At 48.1% G+C, this 26,836-nt stretch overlaps 1 protein-coding gene across 1 annotated transcript in view; it reads right to left on the bottom strand.

Moving 5' to 3' along the window:
• The window catches only part of LOC144168351 (acetylcholinesterase-like), a 34,968-nt gene extending 30,107 nt beyond the window's left edge, over nucleotides 1-4,861 (bottom strand). Inside the window, exons 1-2 of the mRNA XM_077697356.1 lie at nucleotides 4,826-4,861; nucleotides 3,344-3,496 (exon numbers count right to left, since the gene is read on the bottom strand). Of these exons, the coding sequence (XP_077553482.1) occupies nucleotides 3,344-3,496; nucleotides 4,826-4,861 (189 nt within the window). The remainder of the gene's footprint in view (nucleotides 1-3,343; nucleotides 3,497-4,825) is intronic.
• Between the last annotated feature and the right edge of the window lie 21,975 nt (nucleotides 4,862-26,836).

Raw genomic sequence — 26,836 nt, 5'->3', positions numbered from 1 at the left:
AGGGCGTCAAAAGACAATTTGTTGCATGTTGCAAGCCTCAGTCACCAAACTATTCATTGTATTAGGTACCGATACTGAATATGTCATTGCAGATGCCATGAAACATACGATACAGCGGAGAATTAAGATATGGGCTTCAATTGTTTAATTTACCAGTGAATAAAGCACCGTTTGCTGCCGTGTAAGTGCTGGGGGAACTATAAAACAACAAATATTTTAAGTAAAACAAACTTGTATTTGGTCTTCATGGCTCTTTTAACACATGGCCTTTTTAAATGACATGAAACCTAGCACGGTTGGATAGGGAAACAGATGTCGCGCATATACTCTGCGTCGGATTTGTGCCTTACACGTAACCCTGGGTTTACGGCGCAACAATTCTCCCACCGATGTAGTTAACTTAACGTTGAAAGCCACGAAAAAATTTCAGAACTTGTTAAACTCTTCTCTGTGCTCTGTTAAGTTGCCGTGTGAACAGACACAAGTATTATTCTCCTAATCTATTTTGCTCTCCAATCTGAGAAAAATCGTCGTTTGTCGTACTCCTGAGCATGATTCCACAAAAATAAAGCATAAAAACATCAAGTATGATTATTTTTATCTTTGTACCAAGCACCAAGTGCAGAGTGCATGACAGGACGCGACGGTACTCTTCACGCTTCACCGGCGCGGAGAGCTGGGTGGCGACTGTAAGACATGTGCCGATGAGTTACCTTTAATAGCTGCTCGTGCATTTGCAGTTACATCACGGTACAATGGTAACGGTATGGTAGCACGGTAAGCTAAAGATGTTCAGTGCGCTTTACCAGCCTATCCCTGCAAGTGAAGTTAGGGGTGCTACCGTGGCACAACGCAATTGCTCTGCTCGCAATTGCTCTGCTGTTAGCCCGGCCGGCATTTCAAATAAAACGCTGAGGCACCTATATGACGAGTCCGTTGAAGCCCTGACATGATACATGAACGTAGCCTTGGAGACCGTTGAAGCCCTGACATGATACATGAACGTAGCCTTGGAGACTGAGGGACTACCGGCTAAGTGGAAAACAGCCAAAGTCGTCATGGTACCTAAAGCAGGAAAAAACTCCAGATAGAAAACCTTACACCCGTTTCCACCACTTCTTGCATTGGGAAACTATTGGAACACGTTGTTATAAGTCGAATAACCAACTACATGAAAGACAATCGACTTTTTCCAGACTCCATAATCGGGTTCCGTACACAATTCTCAACGCAGAACATCATGCTCGTTCTCAAACATGACGTCATCGATGGGGACCGCTGTTTCCCTCTAGATACCGGAGCCATACTGGAATTAGATTTACCTAAGGCTTTTGACAACGTAAAATACTCGGAAATTTGTGACAACCTGGGCTAACTCGGTTTTGGTATACGAGTATACAACCACATCAGTAACTTTTTCTGCAAAGACACAGTTACACTTGTCGTAGGGGCACTTCACTCAGATGTGATCAACTTTATGAAAGGGGGACTCCGCAGGGTTCAGTACTCTTCCTGTTTCTGTTCAACGTAGCTATGATGGGGCTTTCTTAGATGGTTTAACAGATGGATGGCCTTCAACACAGTCTCTCTGTGGGTGATATCAGTGTTTCGGTCAGCGGAGGCTGTGGCGGGCGCTTTCGGGTCATCTTAAAACCGAGCATTGAGGTGTTCGAGTGGTACGAAGGTCCGGGGGGCATGAGCTGCTCCTCGCGAAAATCAGACCTGGCGCTCTACAGACACACTAGTAAAGGTAGACGTACAGACCCAACTGCCCGGCTTTGAAGATCTTCGAGAATGGAACGCAACCCCATCCCAACAGTCTCAGTCTCCAAATACAGGCCAATGAACACAACTCAGAGACGGCCCTGGCGCTCGAAAAAAGCGTGCGTAAGTCTACTGACTGATATCGGGAATATGTCACTGGCATCATGGTATGAAGGAGCACTATCGCTTGCGATTAGTTGAAGACTTTGTGTTCAGCAGGATAACGTACGTCACCGCTCTCCCACAGCTGAAATGTGACGAAGAATTCAAGATTGTCGCCCCTATTAGGCAGGCCTACAAGTAGGCCCTAGACATCCAGATCACTGCTCCGACCGGACGGGTGGAGGCACTCGGGCTCCACAGCACCCTTAGTGTACTAATAGAGGCCGAACGGCTAGTTGACCGAGAGCGGCTTAGCTACAGCCAGACGACTCGGCATATTCTCGGCTCCCTGGGGAGATCCACCACTCGTGAACCGGACACACAAGATACCTTTGGCTAACGAAGTGCGAGAACACAGTCACATCCCGCCGACCCCCCAAAACATGCATCCGGTCCACTGTCTGGAACGCAGAGAGGCGAGAGAAAGGTCCTGCACCAACGACACCTAATTTCGAGGACGTGGTATACGTGGTCGCAGCCAATCACCCGGTCGCGATGCCAACACCTTGCGATAGTCAATGATAGTAAATTGACAACGCGATTCCATGTGCTCCGGGTAACACGAATGATTCGGGAATGAGTGAAGAGGCGGTCATCGATCGCCTCGGCAATGATGTCGTCCAGAAACATCACATACGCGGTGAGCGGCTCAGTCTGCTATTTTAAATTATTCAAGTGGGTGCGTCTGCCCGTAAGCGTTTGCAATGCTCAGACTTTATTTCACAATATTCTGTAGTCCAGCAAGATATATCTAATATGGGTACCTGCACACTACGGCTTGACCGGGAACGAATGCGCACACGGCGCCACTCGAACTGAGCTGTGCCACCAGTGTAAGGACAGGGCAGACTTAGCATAGATGCTGTAGGCCTGTCCACAAGTGACAGCGTTAGGTCGCAGCATCACTAGTGTAGATCAATGGGTGACCGTATTGCTCAGCTCCGACCCAGCGGGTCGAATTTGGGCCATTCAGCTGGCCGAAGACGCTCCTAGAGCCTAACAGCTCTTCATCGGCGTCTAGGATTACCATCTTTCCCACACTAAAGTTACTTCTCTCCCTCCCTCCCTCCCTCCCTCCCTCCCTCCCTTGCCACTCTCTCTCTCTCTCTCTCTCTCTCTCTCTCTCTCTCTCTCTCTCTCTATCTCTCTCTCTCTCTCTCTCTCTCTCTCTCTCTCTCTCTCTCTCTCTCTCTCTCTCTCTCTCTCTCTCTCTCTCCAGTAAAATTTCTTTAAAACAAGACTCGGAGCCTACCGCCGTCTAAATCGGTCTGTGCACAGCCGGGTCCGGGCGCCGTGTTGTCGAACTGTTGTCCCCTTGCGGTGCCAAGAAATCGGCTCCCCAAAGCGTGCCGTCAGAGGGTCCGCGTACGGCACTCGCATGAAGGCGTTCACCAAGATGCCGGCAACGGGAGGAGACGGTGCCACGGTAGGTGCCGAAGCTTCCGTTCACCACCACGTCCTGCTGCTGCTCGTTGCTCACACCCAGCATTGCGTTGAGCACCACCAGCACAAGGCCGAAGACCAGGATGCAAGCAATCGCGCCATCAGGTCCCGGGTTCGAACCTCGCGCCTGCGCCAGTATGGGAACGGACTGTGATGGGACGAAGTTTTGGACTTGGCTTCTAGAAATCGTAGGGGCATTGTTGAGGCGATATTTATTCGTCAAAGCACAATTGTACGCAGCCCCGCAAAGGGCGTTTCACGCCAGAAAATTCGGGGATGAATGTATTTTCCTGAGGGGGCTACGACAATTCAAAATATGCAACAAAAAACTGCACCAGCGAAATTCTAGATTCATTCTTATTCCGAGAGAAGTGGTGAGAACATGACATTTGTTATCAGTGCATGTACCCAAACAAAACCCCTCCGCCCTCCGTTCTCAACGTGGTGAGGAACGAATGACAGGCGCCATTGCTCCTCCCGAGACGGAATAGCGAGCTGTGTGCCTTTCAAAAGTGCTTATTTCGCTTCCATTTCAATCGTGCCATAATAGCAGTTTCGAGGCCTCTGACCAATGACGTGCACAGAAAATGACGCTCCGCCTTGCTTGTGTTGTGTCACATCCGGCCCACCTGCTGTCTGCCAATCAGGTCTCGCTCGAAATTGCCTTTTATAGAAGAACATAAAATGAACAGAAGTGGTAATTGTGCCGCTGAGAATAGCTAACGTGCCTCCGGTTCTTGTTTAAAAAACGGATAACACATGACCGTTCCTAATGAGGGAATAGTCCATGACTTAAGAAAGAAAAGTGCATATCGTGTCGTTCTACTCAACCCTATGCTCATGTTGCACTATTCCTCATCGAGCGGCATCGTCTCCGATGATCAGTTGTGCTGCGAGGATGCTCCCGCTCCACACCCCGCTCATATCGACACTATCTTTCCCTTCACGAGGAAGGCCTGTTTTTTCGCATCTTCCTCTTATGATTGATGTTGGCGATGAGTACGCAGTGACGTACGTTGTGACTGTGTACGAAAGGACAAACTTTTTCCAGAGGAAAGCCGTACGTACTATTGTGATACTATAAGTTAACAAGAAGGAAAGGGGAAATATACATTTACAGCATCGGACCATTTAACTGAGTGTAGCAAGATTATTAATGCCATCAAAAACGGCAATCGCGTACTAGAGGAACTGATATCAGGACTTGAGCTTTATATTGGACCGATAATGTTCATCTTCGCAAAGTTGATTTTATTGAAGTACCACTTAAAAAAGAAAATGTCGAGCAGACAAATAATATTATCTTCCACCACCGGAGAAATGCTTAATCTTTGGGCAAGCTGCACAGAATGCCAATGATTACAATAAAACGAAGGAACAATGAGATGCTCCAAAACATTTGAACGCTCGTGGGGATATTTAGAATGACAGAGAGGCTGCCAAGGCCTATACGCACTTCCGTGTACATAACTTTGCCCTTGGAAGGAATCATGCCAACGTTCCTCTGATAAAAGGCGTAACACAAGGCATGATGTGTGCATAATTTTTTTGTCTAACGGAGTGCGCTGTTCGCACAAGGCTCCTACAGAGCAAGTTCTTGCAGCAGTCTCAAGCAAGCAGAGGCTGTACTCACACGAAGACACGTGCTCCGGACGCGCCGGTGCGCATGCTCCAGAAGGAGTGCACCACTTCCGAGAAGAGAGCGCGTTTGGAGAGGCTCGTGCGCCTTCCTGAAACCCCGCTTGTCGCCGGTGTCTGAGGCATCAGGTCACCGGCCACTTCGGGGGACGAGCCGAATGACATACCCTGAAACGCACCGACGTCGCAGAAGATTTTACGCGCAGTCTAAAAATGTGCTCTCTTTTAGAGGCAGGGGGAAAAACGGAGTGCGTAGAACAGTCTACGTGTGCAACAGAACGATCTGGAGGAGAGCGAGCGCGGCTATGGGAAGAGGTCATATCTTTTCGGCGTAAGCCCAAGGGCGTGGGTTCACTCCAAGTCGCGGCGAAAGTATATAAATGTGTAGCATTCTTTGCCTAGTACCCCCACAGCCAGGACCGTGTGGTGCCCTGCATTTCCCCGAAAATGCACATATCGCGGGAGTTTCACCTGTAATCGCTATAATAGCGTAAATGGAGATAACTGGTAGCACGAAATTTTGAAAAACTGTAAAATAAGGAAAATGCAATACAAAAATTACGGAAAATAGCGATTCTGTCTGCATTTCCACAATAATGGAGATGTCGCGAAAGTTACAACTGCAATCATTACAATAGCGTAAATGGAGGTAATTGGTCGATAGAAATCTTGGACAACTCATAAATTAAGAAAAATATCAAATAATTACGGCAACTGGAAAAGAGTGTACTAACATTTTACGATGATCCAGATGTCGGGAAAGTTCCGATTGTAATCGTTATAATAACGTAAATGGAGATGATTGGTAGGACAAAATATTGAAAAACTAAAAATAAGTAAAGTACTAAAAAATTACGGCAAATGGCAAAATGTATAACGCATGGCATTTCCACAATAATGCAGATTTTGGGAAAGTTCACCTGTAAGCGTTATAATAGCGTAAATCGGTACAGTTGGTCCAACGAAATTTGAAACTTAAAAAAAGGAACAACATAATTACGGTAAATGGCGAACCGTGCAACGCCCTGCAGTTCCACAATAATGCAGATTTCACGAAAGTTCCAAAAGTAATGATTATTATAACGAAATGGAGATAATCTGTCGCACGAAATTGTGCAAAACTAAAAAAACAAGAAAAATATTAAAAAATGACGGAAAAATGGGAAAACGTTAATGCATGGCACTTGCAGAATAATGCAGATTTCGCGAAAGTTCCCCCTGTAATCGTCACAATAGCGTAAATTGACATGATTGAAAGAACGAAATGTCGGAAAACTAAAAAAGTAAGAAAAATACGAAATAATTACGGAAACTGGCCAACCGTGGACGCCCTGAACTTCCACAATAACGCAGATTTTGCAAAAGTTTCAAATGCAATCGTAATAACGTATATGGAGATAATTGGTCGGACACAATTTAGAAAAAAACAAAAACAATATCTGTAAGAAATTCACACTCAGGACAAGCGGCATAAGAATGCTGCGCATTAGTCTATAATTCTTTGAATTTCTTCAGAATTTTCCAGGTACAAACCCAGGAAACGTCTGGTAGCGTGCCTGTGACCTTCAAGCTCAGCCAAGGTTTATAGCACGTGCCTCGTGCGGTTTCGTGCCGCCCTTGGAAGCGCCACCGGCCACGCTTCAGCAACCGACCGAACCAATTAATGACGCCGACGGAAATGCCACTGACCGCGCTTCGGTTCCCGGCCTTTCAAATTCGCGCGCCGACGGAAGCTTGTCGTGGCCGTGCGACGGCAGCGCATGTTTTTTTTAAAGACGATAGTCTTTCTTGGGCTACTTAAACCCAGAAATTTTGGTTTGTCTGTCTATCTGTCTGTCTGTGACTCCATTCAGCCACCCGGCCTAAGTAAAATCGACATTGCTCAATAGTCTTATATACTCACAGCCAAATGTAAACGTCTAAGCCCGGTTTATATGGTCATACTTGTCAACTTTGTTGAACAAGAACAAGACATTACGGAAATATAAGACAGGAAATTAGTTCACAAGGGATATTTACAGTGTTCATTTATTTAAAAATTGATGGATGGTTGATTTTTCGATACAAAGTGATATTCTACATCTACTGAAGAAAACCACCGCCTCCTGGCAGCGTATGAAAAATCACGTGGCAACAGCAACGAGAGGTTCCACTAGCTAGGTTACACGTTCTGCTTGGAACGCACGTGGAGCACGGCCACGCGGTTCTATAAACCTTGTAGTCGGCCGCCTCCATTCACGCGCGTCTCCGCCGTACTGCAGCGCTGGCATCGAGGAACCGGCCTGTAGCAGTGGAACGCGGTAAATTCAAATCGCCTTGCGCAAACCTTTAGTGTGTTTACCTTGGGATGACGCGACGGTATAGGAACAGCATGAGAGGTGAGCGGAAAAGCAAAGGGCGGCATTTCCTTGGCAAATGTCTACGAAGACTATCGTCTTTTGGCGACATTTGCAACAAAAGGAGCAGATACGCGGCCAATTTTTTGTCTTGTTTTTTTTTTTTTTTTGAAGAGAGCGAGAAGCAGTTTGTGAGAAGAGAATTGGGAACAGCATGCATTTGAAGGTTCCCGTCCCGTCGATTCACACCTATGCGTCGGATTCGTCAATTTTTCTGATGTATGCGAATCATGAAAACGCCTGTGTGTCGAGTTTCGGAGCGCTGTAGATATCAAAGGGGATTTAAGTTTTATATTCGTAACCTTCCTCTACAGGCTGGTATTGAAAGCGACTTCATGGCCGTGCTCGTCGCTGACAGGATGATCGGCAGAAGGATAGAATGGCATTGAATCGTATACTGTGCGCAAGAAGTTAGCAATGCCATAACAAGCGTCACGCAGCGATCAGAAACGGGATCGCTGCAAACGTTCCTCCTCAGGGATGGTGTAGCTTCATCTCAGGCCTTTAATGATCAGTGAGAAACGGATTGACTCCCGGCACTGAACTGTGTCAGGGCTTCATGTCCTGAACTGACGGTACCCTCAATCCGCCTCTTTCACAACCCCACTGCGCATGGGCAATCCCCTAGCGGCCAAGTCCCTAAGCAGTCCAGTAGGGGCAGCAGACGACATTCCCCACAGCTCCCGCACAAGCGGGAAGGGGTCGTGGTTGTATTTACATCGTTTGATTTTTTGTGTGTGCTCGTTGTGCGCGGAACAATGCCCACAACTTGTGCTGCGTTCCGCTGTAACTCGGAGTGCCGAAAAGGGAGCGGTGTCGGCTTCTATCGCTTCCCGTCGGCCGCACGCGATCGGCTACGGCGGTTTGCGTCGCTCGCGTCGGCTCGGGTGATGGGAACTTTAGGCTTAGCATCCCGGCGGATATTTGATCGCTGCTATCTGTGCAACTGCGAATGACAATCCGCAACACAACTTTTCACTACACTATCATCCCCTTTCTCGCGTGTGGAACTCTATTTAAGTTATAACTGCCGTTTGAGCGATCGGTGACCAAGACATCTGCGTAGCCTGTTTCGATGCTTCCGCGCAGGTATCGCCATCTCTCGGCCGCTCGGCGCACCGCGCGCCGCGGCGACTGGTCAGCGTAGGCTTGCATCGCGGCAGATATATCTGATCGCCGCTTTTAAAATAAGCCCTGACAACAATCCCTAGCACAATTTTTCACCACACTAACACCTACTTTCTCGCATGTGGAACTTTTAAGCGATCAGATTGATTCAGAAGAGCAGCAACAAGCGCGGTTGCTACCGTGGTCTGCGCCGGTTCGAGCCGCTGAGTGTGCCGAGCTGGCAGGCGCGGCCGGCGTGTGCGCGGACTGTTTCCGAAGGCAGAAAACGCTTCACGATTGCTTGCTTTATCCATTTCTTGCGAACAAACGCGCAGAATCTACAAATTCAGCTCAGCGATCATCGTAGTTGACCATGGAGCAAAAACAGTGGGCGGAGCGACGCCGACGACGCATCTCATGCGCGCATTGGGCCGTCTCAAATTCACGCGTACGCATCCTCCATGCGCGTACGACTAGTCGTGGCGACAGTCGTAACGATCAGTCGCACGCGAATCGCGTGTACCAATCGTACATGTGTCCAGCGCTTAAAGGCATTTTGCGAACTGCCGGCCTTTGTTGAGCTGGCGATCGCAGTTCATGCCAGACGACTCCAAGTACTGCTCGCTCTGCTACTCGGATGGCACACGGATCTGTCCGAGATTTCTCTGGCAGCCCTCATTCAGTGATAGAAGCCGCCTGGTATTATGTGATGACCAGGGGCTGTCATCTTAAGGCGTATAACACCAACACAGAAGAAAAACTTCGGCTGTTCCTCGCCGTAATGTGGGATTGCCGTGCATACAACGAGAACGCAGCCGGAGGAAACGCCGGCAAACCCTACAGCTTCAACTTCCGCTAGGCACGCAGGTGGCAGCACACCGCAATGAAAGAGGCGGAAAACCCCCTGCTGATGCAGCCAAAAAATACGACAACGTCCGCCTCCTTTAAGCCATCAAGGGAACTGCTCTATCCTTATCGTCTGGACCCCAGGACACGCGTCCCTAGAAAGAATGAAGTAGTACACGTCTCTGCCAGTGCTCATGACCACCGGGTACTCCTTCGACACGACAGTCCCCGGCCTTCAAAGCCGCCAGCATCTGACGCACACAAACCGATATCCCAGCTCATTAGCGAATCGAATGGCCGTTATACAAAGAAACTACAAGGCTCACACTCTAAACTTTTTTTCCACCCATATACTCCCTAGAGGTTCTTTTTCGCCTGTCCTCTAGTGATCCTCCTTGTAGGAGTTTTTTTTACTACAAGGAACAGGGAGGTTTTGTTCACCTCCTCAAAACAGGGTGTTTTTAGGTGATAGAAAGGAGGTAGTTAGGGAGTGTTAAGAAATGTTAGGGAGAATTTAAGGAGATCAAAATGGAGTATTCTTTACTTCCTCAAGGCGTTTTTAAGTGATGTTTATGGACTTTTTAGGCGGTTGAATAGGAGCTTATTATGGCTCCCTTGGGAAGTACTTATGTCATTTTAGGGGCGTTTTGAGGAGGTTCAAGGGAAGCATTTACTTCTTTTGCATGGAGTTTTACGTTTTGTAGGCCTCGCGAGGGGAGTTTTTAGGAGGTTCAAGGGAAGCATATATTTCTTTTGAATGGAGTTTTGCAAAGTTTGGGCGGTTTTGTAGGCCTTCCGAAAGGAGTTTTTTCAAGGCCACAAGGGAGAGTTTCTAGTTTCCTGCGGGAGTACTGATTTCACACGGTTTTGCTCGGTTTCAGGTTTATTTCAAACGAACTTTCGCATACAAGTTTACATGGTACATGGTGTACACAAGGAGGCTCCGAAATAAAAACTTAGGGCGACCTCCTATAAGAAAGCAAAAATGGTAAATTGCTAAAAACACGCCAGTTAGTATTGGAAGACAGCAATAGAATGCTAGTTGAACAAACCGTAGAATTAATATTACTACAAGAACTGGAAATACGCGAAAAACAAAGATAGGCGCAAACACAACCACATGGTAAGTGAAATCATTATATAATAATAGCGGATCAAGAACGCGTCAGTACTTATCAGAACTTATCAGAACGCATCAGCACTCAGTACACAAAGTGAAAAAAATGGTTGCAGTGGTTTACAACAACAAAAAAATTTCAGTTGGTGGTGAAATGAGCGACCTGTGTGCTAGTTGAACAAACTGTAGATACAATATTACTACAAGAACTGGAAATACGCGAAAAACATATAGGCACAAACACAACGGCATTGTAAGTGACATCATTATATAATACTAGAGGATTGAGAACGCGTGAGTACTTATCAGTACGCATCAGTACTCAGTACACAAAGTGAAAAAAGTGGTTGCAGTGGTTTACAACAACAAAATTTTTTTTCAATTGGTGGTAACGAGCATTTGTAACGAGCATTTTGTAGATGGTAAAGGCACAAGAGATAAATGATGTAGGAGACAGACAGCAATGAGATGGCAATGGATAAATGAGTAATATAAAGAACGAGAAATATGCTGCGGAAAATACCAGTGCGTTTTGATAAAGACACAAATGCGCCAAGAAAATTGACCCAGTCTGAGGAGTTAATTGCAAGGATATAGAACAGAATGGGTGGTATCGCGACAGCTTCTTCAGAGTGAGAAGAAAAAGCCATGTAATTCGTGTTTTTCCGATAATTTTGAGTTGATTCATTTGGCACCAGTTGCCAACATTATTTAGATAATTGTTTCAAGTTATATTAGTTGGTTAATATTATTGCTTCACTAAAAGATAGCTGTATTATCAGCATACAGAAGGGTCCATCAAATATCCCCTGTTCAGTAAAAAAAAAAGAAAACGTCAGAAACATAATACGAAATTCTTTAAACTACTATCCAATGATTACAGGATTGAAAACAAATAAAATATTTGTGAGGGATATTGATGCGATAAAAGTTAATTAGTTCTAAATCCTTCATACGTGGTTTGGTGCTGGCAAGGTCCAAAATGGCATGTTCCACAAACGCTAGAGCTCTGTTTGCCTTCTTGGGATATTGAATGTTGAAAACCCAGAACGATGCAAACAGACTACACAGTCCTCCCAGTAAAGATGATGCAGTCAAGACACTCTGGCCATCGATGCGGAGGCTAATTTCCCCTTTCGCGGAATGCAGGCAGGGAGTCAAAGGAACATCTACCTGAAAAAGCAAAAAAAAAATGCCCCACATGTAAAATTCAAAACAGACACTATGGTTAAACGAACTTAATAATTCGGCACAGTAATAAAATTGTTATGCCATGTTCCCTGCGAATTTCAGTACTTAAATTAGGAATGCAAAGGCTTCATAAAACCAAGTGCCAGTACAATAACCATCGTGGCTTTTGCAGCAATAAAAAAGATATTACTTCCGCACAATATACTCGAGCACAACTTTAAATGACAGTGAAGTTAAAATGCAAGTCTCTCTAGGTTGATAGATTAGCTCACGGGGAACACAATTATACCCCTCTTACACCTGGCATTTTTTTTAATAAGGTTGAAACTAGCAAAAACACGTTTTCACCGGAAGGGCTTAAGTGGCCTGACGCGCACAACTTCTTTCTTGGCTGCCGCTGGATGGTGCTACTCGTCCATACTTGGGGTGGCAGTACCGCTTTCCAAAGGAGCATGCGAGCTACGCATGAGAAAATCGTTCGACGCCAAAACTTCCGAGGCCTCAAAAGGCCAATGTTCTTCTTCAGTGAAGCGTAAATACTGATCACAGGTCCAATGGAGAAACATTTTACTTAGTGGTCTCGAACGGCAAATGACAGGGGAGTTTGGGGAAGCATGAGCGATTTGACCGAAACTGACCAACTGCTTGGTACGTGATAATGTTGTATTCAGTTGCTTGTATACTGCTATTAATCACCGCTGCTTCACTTGCTTCCAGTTTATTCTGATGCAAACAGCGACTGCAGTCGTGTTTGCGTCACGCTTGATGAGCAGTTGAACAGCGATTTCTCAGCACTTAAGGCATCTTGGCACTAAATCAATGCTGAAATGGCTATGCGGAGGTCCGACTTCCGTTTGAAATCAACTTGCTGGTTGTTTTCAATGACCCTTTAACAACAAGTTACCCTTATGCCTCATCACTGCAACCGATTGTTCCTCCGTGTGGTGCAAAGTGTGTTAGTGTGTAACGTGAAACGAACCGTTTCTGTGATTTGTAGGACTGATTCTGCTATTAATTACTGCAGTGACAACAAGCTATGAAAGAAAATCCCGCCATCTCCACGAAGTGAATGATGATGAGAGGGGCGAATCTAAAATGCTTATCAGCAGACAATGTGACGCATTAAGTGCAAGCTGCTTTCATAGTGTGTGCATTGACATTAGGATATGGCCCCCTGGCAGAATGATGCGCTGCGCGAGATTTTGCCGTACCTAAAAGGACAGGCAACTCATTTTTACGGAGTATAGGATCTGTAAAAGGGTTGCGAGTTCGGCGAGTTGGTAATTATGCATTGCGAAAAATAAACTGCGCGCAAATTAACGAGGACAAGAACACATGAAGACGGCACAAGCGCACACTCGCAACTAGTTTATTATTGCACGATTCAAAGCTTTATATGCCCAAGCACCCAATTGCCGCGCCCCCAATGCGTCACAGTTCTTGGCGCACTCAGCCGAAAATACTAAAAAACCGTAACAACAAAACCACAAAACGAACTTTGAGGCGCACGAAAGGCGAAAAATCAGCAAAGATAACCGCATCATACATGGATTAAGACCCCCCTCCCACCCCCAACACGCATTCCCAGAAGCACCGAAATAGCGCTCAATGTGCGTCTAAATATGCGACTTCTCGATTAAGCAGGGCGATAGAGGGATGACTGACACATTCGGAACCAGCTTTTCTGATGTGGCTGGCTTCTACAATTTCTCGCGTTTGCTGGTTCTTATGTCGCAAAAGGATGGCTGTGCGCTCAAACACAGGGACACAATCAGGTCTGCATGCGCGGCAATGAGAAGATAAGTGGCTCAGGTCACGTTGAAAAATGAAAAAAAAAAATATACGGTACTTTTAGACGTCGTACGCTCGAGTTTGTGACAACGTACCCGTGTGCGGCTCTGTCCTGAAGTTCGGAGAAATGCAGGCGGGTTGTGTTATATTTCTCGTCTTGCATTACGCTTTCTTTTATATATTAGCGCCCTCTTCCCCGACCTCTCTACCTTCCTTACCGCTTCCGTCTGACTGCGCTGATTCTCGCCAGCACGAAGTAACCGTCACGTTGCTTTGAAACGACGCCGCGCGCGACAAACGATTTTACCTCGAATGCCCTGTTACAAACCAGCCTACAAAAGAATGCGAACGCATACCCTAAAACCCACAAACAAGTAAAATAATACGAGTGTGCGCTTTTTTCTTTGCCCGTGCGCGTACGAGCGGTGAGCGGCACGGGTACCCGGGTACTTCGCTGTTAACCCTATCCAAACGTTTGACAAACGCATCGACTGATGAAAGACCACTTACCAGCGAGCTGTCCACACCTGTCGCCGTATCCAAATGCTGTTTGCGGCCGTTCCTCGTGTGACAGGGGCACATGAAAATCTTTCCACCAAATGGCACTACTAGTCCTTCACAAATAAGAAAAAACGACGGCCCAAGGCGAGGCTTGAAGCTCCGGCCGCGCCGAGTCACCGGCTGCGCTGCGTTGATAGGTTGTATACATCCGGGCAGCCAGTCGTGCCGCCAGGGCAAGTTGAGTCGCTGCAGTCGGGTGCGTTGGCGCGCTGGCACGGGAATTTAAATCGTCTATGTATGCGCAAGCAAGCGAAGCAGATGAACGTTGCAATTGTTTGCAACGGCGAGAACTGCCTCTTCGTTAGCAGCAGAGTTTGACACCACCTATCGCCAAAATAAACAGATTGAGACAACACGGCCGCGCTCTCTGCCTGTGATCGCGCTGCTTGAAGCATCTATACGGGTATACGTACGGTATTGGTTTTGTAGCTGCGTGCAACCGTTGCGTCCTGCTTACTCGTTCTAATTAGCATTAGGCCACGGTTGAAGTGCTGGTGCACGGAGACAACAGAAGACTAACATGGCGACCGCCCGCTTGAGATGATTACCTCAGATAGGGCGTTTATTGTGGACGTGGTAGTATACAAGGAACCGAACGCCATCTCACAAATGGTGTTAAGTCGTTCTAAATCCTCCCTTTTGCTACCCGGATGGGCAACGGTACTACCGTGGAGGTTCGTCCACTTATTTAGATCATGCCTAGGGAGTACATTTTTTGCTATAGGTACTTTTCAGGGCACATTACTTGATTAAAACTCCATTTCCGGCTAGTTTGCGTTTACAGTGCAGTAAGCTCGAAATTAACTGATACTGTTCCGCGCAAGATAGCGCGAGCAAGGACACAACCACCTCTTCGTCATCCTGGTCATCTCCTGTCTTGAGTTCTGGCAGTATGGGACATTGCCCGCCTATGCGTCCTGTGACAATACGTATCCTAATGTAGTGGCCACTCGTAAAGAATGCCTCCTGCCATGCACTATCTACGATATGGTATGAGGCTACACCCACCGTATCATCTATAAACACTGGCTGGACTATCGACCAGCTCGCACTTCGGCCACTATTTACGGCTGCTGATCCGGAAAGAGTTGGCTGTCATGTCTTAAGGCTTCCTGACGCGCTAATAAGTATGTGTAAAGACGTTTATTACGCCACTTCCTCAAATAACAAAATGTCCACTTCGACCTTCTCCCTAACTCAGTTACGTTTATTTTTATTCCTGGTTTTTTTCCACATGCTCCTGGCGTGGGAGTGCCATCGCATCTACTCAAATAAAACAACCTTCAAGACAAGCACTCCAGCCCATACTAAACGCTACTACAGCCTGTGGCTGTACGCACGACGTCGTGAAACTTTACATGAATGGCTATGCGCACGATTTTGTTAGTTTCGAAATATTAAGTTTTTATGAACGATGTGTCGACACCACCCCAATGTCTTAAAATACTTAAAAAAGCGCTCGAACAGCGATATCCAGCCACCAGCGCGCGGTCCGATGACGATTTCGTTTCTTCGTCATCGCCGTCTTCGCTGCGTAGCCCCAACATAAGAGTGTCCTCATGTATAAAGCAAGTGACAGTTTACCTCCCCCCAACCCCTGGGAAGCATCGTCCCGATGCTGAGGCACAAGTGTGGGGAGAGAAACAGCCTCTCTTGGCGCGTCACGTTCTATCGAAGTAAGGTTTCATGAGGACTACTACTTCCGATAGGCGATGGCGACGCCAGGTTGAAACATTGTCTTCCGGAATAGCTGCATACGGGCCGTTACTCAGCTGCTTCAGAACTCTGCAGGGTCCACAACAGCGTTTCGTAAGTTTCTCGCTTAGCTCTCGACGTCGGATGGGGGTCCACACCCATACATAGTCTCCAGGCTCGAAGGAAGCGTGCCTGAGACGAGAATTGTAAAGGGTGGAATCATGAATCTGCTTTCGCTGATGCGGTACCAAGCGAGCTGCTCCGCCTCTTTAGCGCGCTGGGCGATCGTGTGAGCAGTCTTGTCGGCATCGCCATTGTCATGAGGGGGCATGGCATCCAGCATCGCTGTTGCCTCGCGTCCGTAAAGGACGGCGAAAGGTGCATGCGCGTGGTTTCTTGCGGTGCCGTGTTGTAGGCAAATGTCATGTATGGAAGGCTTTCGTCCCCATTCTTGTGCTCCAACTCAACGTGCATCCTTAGCATGCCTGCAATAGCTTGGTTTAAGCGTTCGTTTAGGTCGTTCCTCTGTGCACCTAAGTTTAGTGGACTTAACATTTTTACACCATTTTTGGCCAAACAGTGTGTAGCATAAGTGGAAAAAGGGTGTTGGGAGGCCATTACACCATTTTTCTTGAATATCAACTACCTTATTCGTAGCTCTGCACGTTTATTGTGGGGTAAAATGGGTACTGACCTATTTTAAAACGCTTCAGCTGTTTATTGAATAAGGGCATGCATGCTTATATAATTGCACTGCGAAGTACAAGAAATCCTCTCATACCCTCGTCTCCACCTCGTAAGAAATGTTCAAAAACTACGTTCTCTTTCTTTTTTTTTTCTTTTTAAAGTTTTTTGCTGCGGAAATATTTAATAAAATGTTATGGCTCATTGAACATAATAACTACCCTGAAAAGCCATGATGATTGCGCGGAACGACGACACGAATAGGAGAGAACAGGACGAGCGGTCGTCCTGTTGTCTCCTCTTCGTGTCGTCGTTCCGCGCAATCCTCATGGCTTTTCAAGTATCAGACCAACTAGCCCGTCAACAAATCTTGCTGAAAATAATAACTACCTCTCAATGAAAACATTTTTGCAAATACTCATGCTGACTTGTATATGCTCGAATTAAAATGCATAATTCCAAAATTACCGCTAAAATATCTCATTTTTGCAACAAACCCGCCGACTCTATCGGAGCGCTTTCCTCTGCTGCCTATAAAAGCAATAAGAGCGCTTGTATTACTAAGTAAGTACTCGCTCTCCGCATGCATCCCGTTTGTTTTCTTGCTCAATTCATTTGCCGTCCAAGTGTGACTTGTGGGTGTTGAATGTGTCTGTATGTTATGCTGCGCGCTCAGACGATCCACACTGTCACGCGTAGCTGCGCTGCCCACACCCTTATTTAGGGTGTTAAGAAACCTTACAGCCTTGTGAACCCCCTTTTTTCAGCCTTAGACCCTTTTTTAGTCAAAACAACTTTTTAAGGCGTGCGTCGTGGAAGAAGATCTTTATACCCTTTTCGGCCAAAAAGGGTGTAAGAAAGTTTTGTGTGTGGTTGGTAAGCTGTAGACCTTCAGTGGGAAGTACCGGGGAGGTCCATGGTGGCGCGAATCAGCGCCGCGTTGAATGCGGTTACCCTGTCTGTAATCAAAATTTGTTATGCTCCATGGCCCAGAATATTGTTGTCCATGAAATATGTGGTGTAGGCCAGTGGTGCGCTCCTTATGAGCGTATGTGCACTAGGTGCGCCTCTGTGTTAGAAAGTGTGTAATAGATGTCGTAGTCGAACAACACACGTGATTGGAGTTAGCCAATCCCGTGCTTGTGCGTGTCGTTGTGGGTCATCCGCAATAAAAGGCCGCTTGTCGGCTGAGGAGTTTTGTTGGGCTCAAGCGGGTCGGGTCTCGTACTTTGTGCTCATGCCACGGTCTGGTGTGCCGGCGCCCCGTGGCGCCCTCCTCGCTGCAGTCGCCGGGCCCCTGTCGTCGGTAACCTCCCGCGACAAAACAAAATAGTGAGCCACGTCAAAAGCAGCGCAACATTGAAGTACTTTTGTTTAGGCGTATCGGGAAAGACAATCGGTCGCAATAATTATCAACTTATTTGCCGAATGAGAAATAGGGGCGGAGCCCAAAAATTCTATGCCCATACGTTGGAACTGTGTTTTTGGGGGGGTATCTTGACTAATTAAGTAAACCCACTGGGCGTGCAGGCGGTGTTTGCACAGCTGATATTCGTGGCAGGTACGAATTTATTGTTTCACCATCGCAGGAAGCTTCAGCCTGAACCAGCTATGCTTGACTCGTGAACTTGTACGGGCTTAACCAATGTAACCCTCAGTCGGCTTGTCATGGCAGCTTCGTAGCATTTCGTGGAGAAGGCACGCGGGGGCAACTCAAAGGTAGTCCCTGCTGCTTGGACAACCACAGATTCCTGTGCCGAGGATATTGTTCCGTAAACAAAATAACTGTAGCCCGCGTGCGGAGAGCTTCGGCTTGTGGGTAGATCGGCCTTCCAAAAAGTCCAGAAGTGGCTGCAGCTCGGTGCCTTTTACCAATGTTGTTTAGGCAACGTTGGGGTGTCGATTGCCCCAAGAAATTTGCCTCATCTTCAGGGACGGGGGGCTCGAACGGAGCTCGGGAGAAGCAATCTGCCTCGGAATGATGCCTGTCTGGCTTCTAGCTTACAGTAAGATCAAAATCTTGAAGTCGCAGACTCCAGTGGGGAAGGTGACCAGTGGATTTTTTTAATTGGCCAGTCAGGACAGGTCGCTCACTACCCTAATGGGACGACCATAAAAGGTACGACGAAATTTCAAGACCGCCCGTACTTTCGTGTGTACAAGTGAAATAAATTGACGGATTACCTTGAAAGAGTGAGTTGTCCAAGATCAGAGCAGTGCTTTATGTACCCTGTGCCCATTGCAACCTAAAAATGGCTATCCCACTCCAGCTCAAAAAAGCAAGAAAATCCCGCATTTACAGGGATTCAATCTCACAACCTCTGCACAGATCTTGTAAACGATATTTCGACGCCATAAAGACATGCGATTACTCCCTCGTAACCTATGCTGAAGAATATGCGGGGTCGTGCGTATAGAATTACATGGGCGAAGGCGGACCTCTACGACCCGTCCCATCATTGCAGCGCAGTGGGCGAGGGGCTTGCGCTAGAGTTGCCTCCTTTTAGATTCAAAGGTCAAGCCTAACCGATTGAATGCATGGCGAGCACAGAAAGGCGATGGCACAGTGAGCGTCACACTGGCAGGTTTAAAACATGACAACTCGAATGCGCAGACAAACCTTCTTCACGGTGCATCAAGACCAATTCGTTGTAGTCGAAAGAGGTAGCCTACCATAGTCTCCAATACAACGGTCAAAACAGCGCCGGCACGTTCGAAGCTGAACGCCCACTCAAGCAGATAGCACTTTTGCGGAGCCTGTGCATGCTCAAGAGGGTTCTGCCCGCGCGAATTCTCGAAGTCGCGTCAGCGCATCATGTGCCGACTTACATGGTTAAGCCTTGTAAGTGGTATTCCTCCCACATCCCCGGAGCTTGCGCCCCACGTCGACACCCACATGTATACAGTCGATTCGCTGGAATGGCACACGACATCGTGAGTACAGTCTTAGTCAAAGGAATGAGTGAATACAGTGCTTACCGTCGCAAACTTAAAGGTGGAAGGCGCCGAATTTGCAAGGGTATACTCGTACTTTGCTGTGGTAGGCACCCAAGTGGCGGGGGCAGACGCAGACTTGGCGACGAGTGGCTCAGACGTGGCGGTGGGAGGCGCAGGCTTGGCGGTGGGTGGCTCAGACTTGGCGGTGGGTGGCTCGGACTTGGCGGTGGGTGGCTCAGACTTGGGGGTGGGTGGCTCAGACTTGGCAGTGGGTGGCGCAGACTTGGCGGTGGGTGGCGCAGACTTGGCGGTGGGTGGCGCAGACTTGGCGGCGGGTGGCTCAGACTTGGCGGCGGGAGGCTCAGACTTGGCGGCGGGTTCCACAGACTCGGCGGCGGGTGGCGCAGCGTCAGATCTGCTAGTGTCCCTTCTGTGCCGTTTGAGTTTAGAAGGCATTTTACAGGTGGGCCCAGTTCGCAGGGGCGGGATGCGCGTCGTTCGCTTAAAAAAGAGCGCTTTTCGGGAAGCGCAAACGAAATCTTAGGAGACTGATTTGCACCTGACTCGTCCCGGTCAGTATAATGCCGATCTTCCAACGGGAATTCGCGCGATCGCTTTCTTTCTCTTCTTAAATCGTGGTCTCGACGCAGCTCGTGAGGTCTTTTGCATGGGTTATGATGATGACGCTCTTGATGTACACATGGCGATCCCTCACGCACACATAAGGGGGGATTAACGAGGCCTAAAGCGTTGGCTGCTCCTGTTGGAGCCTGTGGTTGTAATGTAATTCATTTTCCAGAGAAGAAAATAGGCGCGAGAAGCGAAATTCAGGGAATTGAGATAAAATCACGAATCACAAAACAACAAATCCAACACCAGCTTGCACAACGCTCCAAGCCTTATGTCAAAGCAGAGATGTCTTCTTTTCACTAAGCTAAACTTGACGAATGCCATATAAGTCATTCCGAACCATGTACCCTGTATATATATGGCGCCCGTCAGCAGAAGACCAACTGAAACGTAAAGTAAAGTATATAAGTGCTTTATTTGTACAGTGCCCCCTTCTGTTTTCGTATACTTCATCGTCCGCCGCCGCAAAGTCTTCGTAGAACACTCCCCGCCGTTGAAGACCTGCCCTTCCTATTGTCACGAAGCCAGAGACGACGCAATTGTCTTGAAGGAAAACACGTTTATTGGAGCGAACTTGTGCTCCCCTAACAACTCAAAGAATACACAGGCGGTGAAGCAGCAGTCAACAAAGTGACGTGTGCGGGCGAGCGTCGACGATCGGAATGCCGTGGCGTCTGCTCTGGAGGCTTTTATCTTTCGGCGCGAGTGTTTCTGGAGCCGTCGATTTACATCCAGAACATTCTAGATCAGAGGCGATTATTCTGGGCTAGTGACGTTAAGACGAAACAGTCTGCTTATCTGAATAAAATAGCCCGTGCGGCATAAAAATAAAGAATGCAAGACGCGCTTCGCTTAACACAGGTAACAGAGCCGGGCGTGGCCGGGCAGTAAAAACAAACAATAAATAAACAAACAAACAAACAATCGCATACATGGTTCGCGGCAATATTGCTCTTCTGGGCGATTGCATCCTTCCCTGGCAGCGCCAGCGTATACGTGTCTCCACCCTGTACGGCGAACGCCATGGCGTTCGCTTAGGGCACCTTGATTCTGCAGAATCAAGGTGCCCTAAGCTGCAGAGCGGTCGGCTCCTGTGATGTCATTGCAGACCACGAAAACACACGCTTTAGCCGGAAAATCAAACTTCTAACTTAAATTTATTAATTTGTCAGTGAATAAAGCATAGTTTGTATCCGCACAAGCGCTGGGGGCACTCTAAAACACGAAATCTTTCGAATAAAACAAACTTGTATTTTTCTTCATGGCTCCTTTAACATACTTCTTAGAAAACTGCGGCGTGTGGCATAAAGATAACTTACGGCCAGTTTGTCGTTCATTTAATTGCTTAAATCCCCTTAAACGCAAGAGAGGGTGCCACCGCCTCAGCAAACGCGCGATTGCTCCTCCCACGGGCGCTCTTCCGCGCCCAATCAGCGCTCCCCGTGTGGGAAAAGGGAGACGTACAATCTTCGAATATACTTATACACTTCATGTTCCGCCCCTCCCAGGTTTCACGTTAGTGGAGATTGCCGGGGGATTTTAAAGCAAGTTTTCTACCGCTACCAGCCAACGATTCCTTCGTGGCGTGCGGGACAAGAAACTCCGAAGCGGATGAGAAGGCGGAGGCCGGTTTTCCCCCCCGGAGCACAGTTTAGATGGCGCGGCGATAGGGCTCTTTAACCAGCGTTCCCCGCGCGCAGCTGCATGCTCGCACCGGCGGGCGCGTTGGAGTGACGGCCTTGTCGTCTGCTTTAGCGGTGGTTATTTTTGGCCTGTTCTGGCATGATTCGCTTAGATTGCGCGCTTCCTTTGCACGGCTTTATTAACTTGTTCGACAGCACCTCCTGTGTAACCCGGACCCGACGGAATTAAGTGGTCGTACGGCAAACATACGTTAAGGATTGGCTGGCAGGCGGGAAAACAAAATGTAGAAACTACATACAGACATCTGGCCGCTAGAGAAACGCTTCCTATTGCGCACTGCTTGCCACGAATGGGACTCGGTTTTCTGAATTGGTAAACATCTATTCGGTTGTGTTTTAAAGGGACACTGAAGTGATATGTAAACATTCCGGGATTACTAGCGCAAATTGTAGTCCGGAGTCCCCAGGCCATGTTTCGACCACTCTAGGCGCGTTTACGCGATTTTATTTAGTAGAAAAACTAATTCGAAAATGCTGTCCTCCTCTCTTTACGCTCGCCCATTTTCTGTGGCGTTTTCGTGTGACGTCAGGAGGGGATGAGCTGGCAATTGGCTGCGCCACGGCTGCGCTACTGCACGGCTCCCCGGCCGACAGAGTGGCCCAGCGTTTCGTCAGCGGGCCGCCGGCGGGTCGTCGACGCAATCAAGGAGGTTAAAAAAAATTGCTTGGTCGCAATTCGTTCGCTTAGTTGAAACGAAGCCAGGACACGTTTGTGAATGGAAGAATGTGCCTTTTTTTACTTGGTTTGTTTGTACACTGTATCTAGCTCCAAGTCAAGGTCGCTTCACACAAGCGCTGCACAAGCGCACATGCGACGCTTCGCTGACTGGTACGCCAGTAGGAAAATTTAAGGCCTCTTGAAGGCGGGAGAAGAGTCAGCGAAGTCAATATAGGTACTAAGGAAATAAAATCAACTGATATTTTTACCGTACAGCGTAAAACTAGGGCGCGGGAAGCACTTTTTTGCGCTGGGCGAACAAGCACAGCGGTCAGCAGCACGACTACGCATCTGCGAACGCTTTTCCGTCTACGAAATGCAATTGCTATACGTGAGCTACTATGGAAACTCGGGCGACGCTTACTGCACGATCGCAGTACAACAAATAGTCACTGTCACACACTCCTCCCCCGAGTAATTGCGTCCGATTGCAAATACCAAAGGAGGGGCGCGAGGCAACTGTTATTTGTATTTTAACAGGGTGGTCGGCCCGTGAGTTTTCACGTGTGCCGAGATTGCTGGTGTGAAGGAAATCACAACGGAGATGCTCGGCTATGTTTTGAGCTATATAGGTTTACTGTACAAACAAAAAGACTACAGGGCAACGCCCGACAGAAGAAGAGAAAAAAAACCTTCACAATGCCATCGGCCTGTGCGCGCAGGCACTAATCCGCCGTGGGCTACGACTTAACCTTCTACCTCGAAAACATACTCAGACAGCCGTACGCGACACACTCTAGAGGCAAACACTTGTTCTAACCTTGACAACGCAACTACAACAAAAGTACTAACAAGTACGCAACACGCAAAACACTCTAGAGGCAAACACTTGTTTAAACCTCAACAACGCAACTACCAAAAAATACTAACAATTACGCAACACACAAAACCCTCTAGGGGACAAACATCATTAGTTACAAGTGACGCTAGAAAGAAAAGAAAAACCGAAGGCGGATATCTTAGTCCGATACGACAAACAATTATGAAGGAGGGAGCGCGGGGAGAGAAAGTCTCTACGAGACAAGTAGAACCCGCCGGTTGAACGGCAGAAAGTCACGACGAGGTGGAGACGGCCTCGCCGGGCAGCAGCTCACGTGTTTCGGGGCTCCGGGGTGCAGAAGCTGGTCGGCCATGGGACTCGCGGCGACGGGCGAACTCGAGCGCTGAGCCTATGTGCTTCTGCTAAAGCGCGTCACCCCCGGGCCTTTCCCCGCGTAGCACGTTCTGAAATCTCCGCCGACTGCCCCAAGCGATCGCTTGCGTCCGCTTAAATAACCTCCGCCGGCCGTCCCGTAGACCCACTTCGAAGTATTCCCATTGTTCCTCTTTTCCCCCTCCTGGGGGCCCTTGCTTCCTTCGCTACGATCGCAAGCGCGCGTCCACGCCAGCGACCGTGACGTCACCCTGGGACAACAACGCTGGAATGCGGCAGCTCGCATTGTTCTGGTAGCAGGCAGGACGAAACAAAGGAGGTGCGCACAAAGCCGAAGGGGGGACACCGAATTCCCCCGCGCGGCGCAAAATGGCCGACTCCGTCCGGGAGGCCGTCCGGAAATAAAAAATGGAGGGTCTGGCCTGCAGTTTGTGACAGTCACCTAAGCTGCTTGAAATGCCAAAACTAAATAAAAGTGTAAACCGGTTGTACAATATATACCCTATATTAGCCATACCTTCGCGTCCCGCTCCGTGGCTCAGCGGTCTAGGGTGCTAGGTATGTCACCGCAAATGTCTTGCGAGTCACGAGTTCGAGTCCCCGCGGGTACGTGCTTTTTTTTTTTTTTGTAAGTTAACTTTTTTGTTTTCCGCCGATGTTTTCTATATTGAGTTCACCTTTTTTTGGGCCGCAACGTTCATGGCTACACGAACTAGTTCACAAAACGCGCGCAGGCTGGCACTGGCGCGCTAGCGAGTTCTCGTTTGCGTGCTGTTGCCATAAGCACCGACTGCTTGCAGGCAGTGGGCACAGGCCAGAATGAACAGACCCTTGGCCTGGTGCGAACAGGCTTTTTACGATACATGCATGAGGGAGGCAAGCTCCAAATATGGGGGAAAAGCGCATGACATTTGGGCGTCTGCGGGTACGCGGAGGGCGTTCATACACTGCGTAGGTCTCGGCTAGTGAATGCTACGACTACAAGCCGTCCTGGGAGGCTTATCTTGTGCATTTTACAGCCGACAACATGGCAGAAGCGCGGTACGATGATTACTGAGATATTGAGAATGCCCATCCAACAACGCCATTGGTTATGTTTTACAGAACCGAAACCGAAACCGAAACTTGTGTGATTGCTAACCTTGGGCATCGTCCAATCATGGCGCCCCTCCTCCCAACGTCACAGCCTTAGTTGGTGCGGCCGCCGCAAACCGCGCATGGTAGTTTTTCTTCTTTCGCGCTTTGTAAAATAATTACCGATTTGTCAACCGGATAAACGATGAAAAGTGTGCTAATTTGAGCCAGTCTACGCAGTGCAAGCAAAAATGGGAGCTTGACAAATTCACTTCAGTGTCCCTTTAAGCGGTATTCCAAACTGCGAAAGTAGCAACTGGTTCTGATAAATAGCGCTTATAAAAGTCGCCTCAGCTTTCTCGCAATTCTCAAACTTACTAAACTAACTAGTTTAAATCGGTATAAATGGGAATCACCAAGTCCACATGCCGAATTGTTTCGGTGTCTGCGCTTGTGTCGCGCGGTGGTGTAGCATCAAGCTAACCGATCAGGATGGCTAGGTTCCGCTGTCTCACCCTTCAAAAGACCCTCCTCTCCCTTTTCTCTCACTTCCGACTCACGCCCGGGCTGCAGCGGCGGCGCGAATTCCAACTAACGGCTGGAAGAATATCTGGTTTCGCTCTTTGTAGAGTCACGTGTGCGAATTAAAGTTACGTCGCATGGGCAATTGTTGTGGGCGTAGTTTGAAGCGTTGCTTTCCAACCACCTTTACAGCATGGATTGGCGCTATTTTTTCCTTTCTTTTTTAAGCCCCTCACGTGGCGCAAGCCTGACGATGCTGGGCGCTCCTCACGAGACGCACGCTCACGTGCTCCCGGCATTTCTTTGGTATCCTTTCTGTCTATGGACGGCGCAACCAAGAGCTTAAACAGCTCTGCTGTTTAAAAAATGTGACATTCTTAGAAATCGATGTCGGAGGAAAAGGAATAAATATTTATTTCACAGGCGTTTGGTGTTGCTGTTAAAGCACCCGCACGGTAGGGGGTGTCCGTAGTCCTGAATGCCCCGTCCTTAGCTAGGAGTTTCCACGTCCGCTTCACCAGTATTCGCTGGGTCCCACGGTACGGGCATTTTCAGGCAAGCTACCCACTGCATGTGAGGAGAGAAAGGGTTCGGGGATAGGTGTGAGTTTTACGGCACTCCCACACATGATGGTATAGGCTACAGGGTACGGTACAGAAACTGCAGGTGGCCGGGTATGAGGTGGGGAAGATTGCATGAAGGGCGGGATGGGGTTAAGGAGTTGGCAGTCTTCGGACGGGCTTCTCGTCAGGGTAGATCTGGATGGGGAGCCAGGAATATTGTTCTGCTTTGGTTGTAGTGGGCCAGGAATGTTTCCATACTTACCAAGAGGTTTCGTCTTGGGAGCGGATGGCCATGCTTGTCTCTCGTAGTTAATGACCCGGTGTACATGCGGGCGGGCAGCGGCATAGGCCACCATGTACCAATACAATTTGTATCTCGGGTAGCTGAGCCTTGGTTTTGAGGATGCGAAGGGCTGTTTTGGAGATGCGTCCCCGTAGATAATAGCGACACGCTGCTTGAGAATCCGTAAGCGCTGTGATGGCGGCCTCACTCGTCGTTGAGGCCATGACAATAGCCACTTCCTCTGTGGTTTCCGTGGGTGTTGTACAGACGATGAGGCCGGTCATTTCTTGTCCTGTTGTGTTGGTGACGCACACTGCGTTGGCTGGCCGTCGAAGATAAAGGGGACACGCCAGCGTACCTTTTTATCGGGTTTTGGCGATACTTTTTGTTCATGACTCTGGATGGTGTGATGCAGCGAGTTGATTGCAAACTGCGTGCGTTTGTCGTGGTAGCGGAGTTACCCTGATATCTTGTCTAAGCAGTAGGGAAATCCAAATTTTGTGGTCTTGCGAAAGACAAACTTGAGTAAAATTACAAATCACATTTTTTTACATAGCCAGGTTGCAGGCCTCAAAACAGAGAATAAGTGACAGAGCAATGGTAAGCCCCATGCGGTTTATCAAAGTACCTTTATAGCCGTCCAAAATCGGTGGCAATGGAGAAAAATTGTTCGACATTTTCATCGGATAAGCAGCAGAAATTACTGAACTTCATAAACGACCAGTAAGAAAGTGTGACTATTGTATTCATGACTCTTCCTTGGCTATGGTACATTTGCCGAGGATATGCTGTGGACAATTCCGGCAGAATGAATGAAGTTGCGCCGCCCTGCGTTCAAGTGTTGCGAGTCGGAACAAA

Source organism: Haemaphysalis longicornis, unplaced genomic scaffold (assembly GCF_048455015.1).
Source record: "Haemaphysalis longicornis isolate Haplotype H1 unplaced genomic scaffold, Haemaphysalis longicornis Haplotype H1 scaffold_2, whole genome shotgun sequence".
NCBI classification, from domain to species: Eukaryota; Metazoa; Arthropoda; class Arachnida; order Ixodida; family Ixodidae; genus Haemaphysalis; species Haemaphysalis longicornis.
This window is presented reverse-complemented; position numbering and strand designations above follow the sequence as displayed.